Source organism: Heptranchias perlo, chromosome 21 (genome assembly GCF_035084215.1).
Source record: "Heptranchias perlo isolate sHepPer1 chromosome 21, sHepPer1.hap1, whole genome shotgun sequence".
NCBI lineage: Eukaryota > Metazoa > Chordata > Chondrichthyes > Hexanchiformes > Hexanchidae > Heptranchias > Heptranchias perlo.
The window spans coordinates 48,716,944-48,718,865 of NC_090345.1; the positions used below are offsets into that span (position 1 = coordinate 48,716,944).

General features: G+C 44.1%; 1 protein-coding gene across 1 annotated transcript; it reads right to left on the reverse strand.

Annotated features, from left to right (window-relative positions):
* Nucleotides 1–809: 809 nt before the first annotated feature.
* Nucleotides 810–1,259, reverse strand: LOC137340251 (transcription factor ATOH7-like). Its single transcript, XM_068002668.1, has one exon. It carries the CDS (start codon nucleotides 1,257–1,259, stop codon nucleotides 810–812), a length of 450 nt encoding a protein of 149 aa, XP_067858769.1.
* Between the last annotated feature and the right edge of the window lie 663 nt (nucleotides 1,260–1,922).

Here is a 1,922-nt window from a genome sequence, read left to right on the forward strand (position 1 = left end):
TTTGCTAATGACAAGAGCATCAAAGATGAAGGTGTGATTGAGCAGTTTGGTAGCTGAAGAAATATGTTGTGGAATGGAGCGCCAAAGGCTAGACAGTTGGGAATTTGGAGGTACTCTGATATAGAGTACAGGCTCTGTACATCAGTGTGATAAAAGACGGCGTCGGAATAATTGAGGTAAAAGCAAAGATTCAGGGAACTTTTAGCTTCTTGATCGTTCGCTTCGAAAGAGCACGTACTGTGTGTATGGATGCCCTAACTAAAATAAATATATACATACATCCGGTTAAAATATTTAATTACATCCAAGAAAGCAACAAGAATTGTACGGAACATATTTCTGTCAAAGTCTGAGGTCGAACTTAGACTCATTCCAAGCGGGTAATTCAAAAATAAAGCAATCAGAACTTTAAAAACATAGAATACTTTTAACATTTGTACACTAAACGTGCGTTATCTACATGCAAACATTAAACTTTTTTCTAATTTTACAGGGTTTTTTTTTCAGTAGAACCTATGTACAAATGAAATCAAAATATTATCCGAACACAGTACCGTGTTAGTGTCACAAATTGTCCACTTAACACCTTCTCTCATCTATTTCAACCTCGCTACACGGTTTAAGATAATTTAAATGAGTCCCAGCAAATCAAATTCTAGCAATACTGCAAATCCATAAAATTACCAGTAAAACTGGAGAATCCAAACTGAAGTATAACAAACTGCGCTGATTGAGGGTCAGTTGTTTTCAGTAAGATTAAGTCGAGTGTTTTGAAACAGGATATAAATTGAATCGGTCCCTGAGCTGATTTAATTGACGATCTGGAAGCTCTCGTGGTTGAAGGGGAAGATTCTGTCTGTGTAAGAGTCCTTTTTCTCTGCTGCCTGTCCCAGGTAAGTCTGGATGTTCTCGCTCCCCTGGATGTGATCATACTGAATGTGAATCCAGCGCCTGTCACTGCTGTAGCGCTCGGCCTCGGTCAGGATCCGGGTCAGGGCCATGATATAGCTCAGGGCCATCTGCAGTGTCTCGTATTTGGAAAGTTTTTTGTCTTGTCCCCACTGCGGTACCACTTTGCGGAGACGGTCAAAGGCGGTGTTGAGTCCCTGCATGCGCCGCCTCTCCCGAGCATTAGCGGCCATTCTCCTGCGGGTACAGCTCTCGACCTTCTCCACACCGCATAGATTGGAATCGGAACCGGAGCCAGCCCCAGAAACCACATCCGCTCCCGAAGTAGAGGCAGATATATTCGATTTCATTGCTCCTACTCCCGACACAGCTTTGCTCTGGATCTAGAACTCTCTGGAGTTAGGGTCGCCCACTGGAGTTAGGGTCTTTCTCTGGAGCTAAGGTCTTCCTTTGGAGTTAGGGTCTCCCTCTGGAGTCAGGGTCTTCCTCTGGTGCTAGGGTCTCCCTCTGGAGTTAGGGTCTTTCTCTGGAGCTAGGGTCTCCCTCTGGAGCTAGAGTCTTCCTCTGGATAGGGTCTCCCTCTGGAGCTAGGGTCTTCCTTTGGAGCTAGGGTCTTCCTCTGGAGCTAGAATCTTCCTCTGGAGCTAGGGTCTTCCTCTGGATAGGGTCTCCCTCTGGAGCTAGAATCTTCCTCTGGAGTTAGGGTCTTCCTCTGGAGCTAGGGTATCCCTCTGAAGCTAGTGTCTTCCTCTGGAGTTAGGGTCTTCCTCTGGAGCTAGAATCTTCCTCTGGAGCTAGGGTATCCCTCTGAAGCTAATGTCTTCCTCCCTGACACCTCCTTATTACCTGTATTGTGTTACCTGTCTTCTGATCTTCAACAGCTGAAATATATGTCTTCGTATTCGTTTGGAGAAATTCTAAATAATATATCTTATTGCAAAATTGTTGATTTTTTAATTTTAAAAAATTGCAAAAGAGAATTTTGTCTTCAAAACTTCCCAGGGGCGATGAGA

Bases quoted from the DNA above. Each gene is read 5' to 3' on its own strand.
- LOC137340251 (XM_068002668.1), bottom strand. From the start codon at position 1,259: ATGAAATCGAATATATCTGCCTCTACTTCGGGAGCGGATGTGGTTTCT.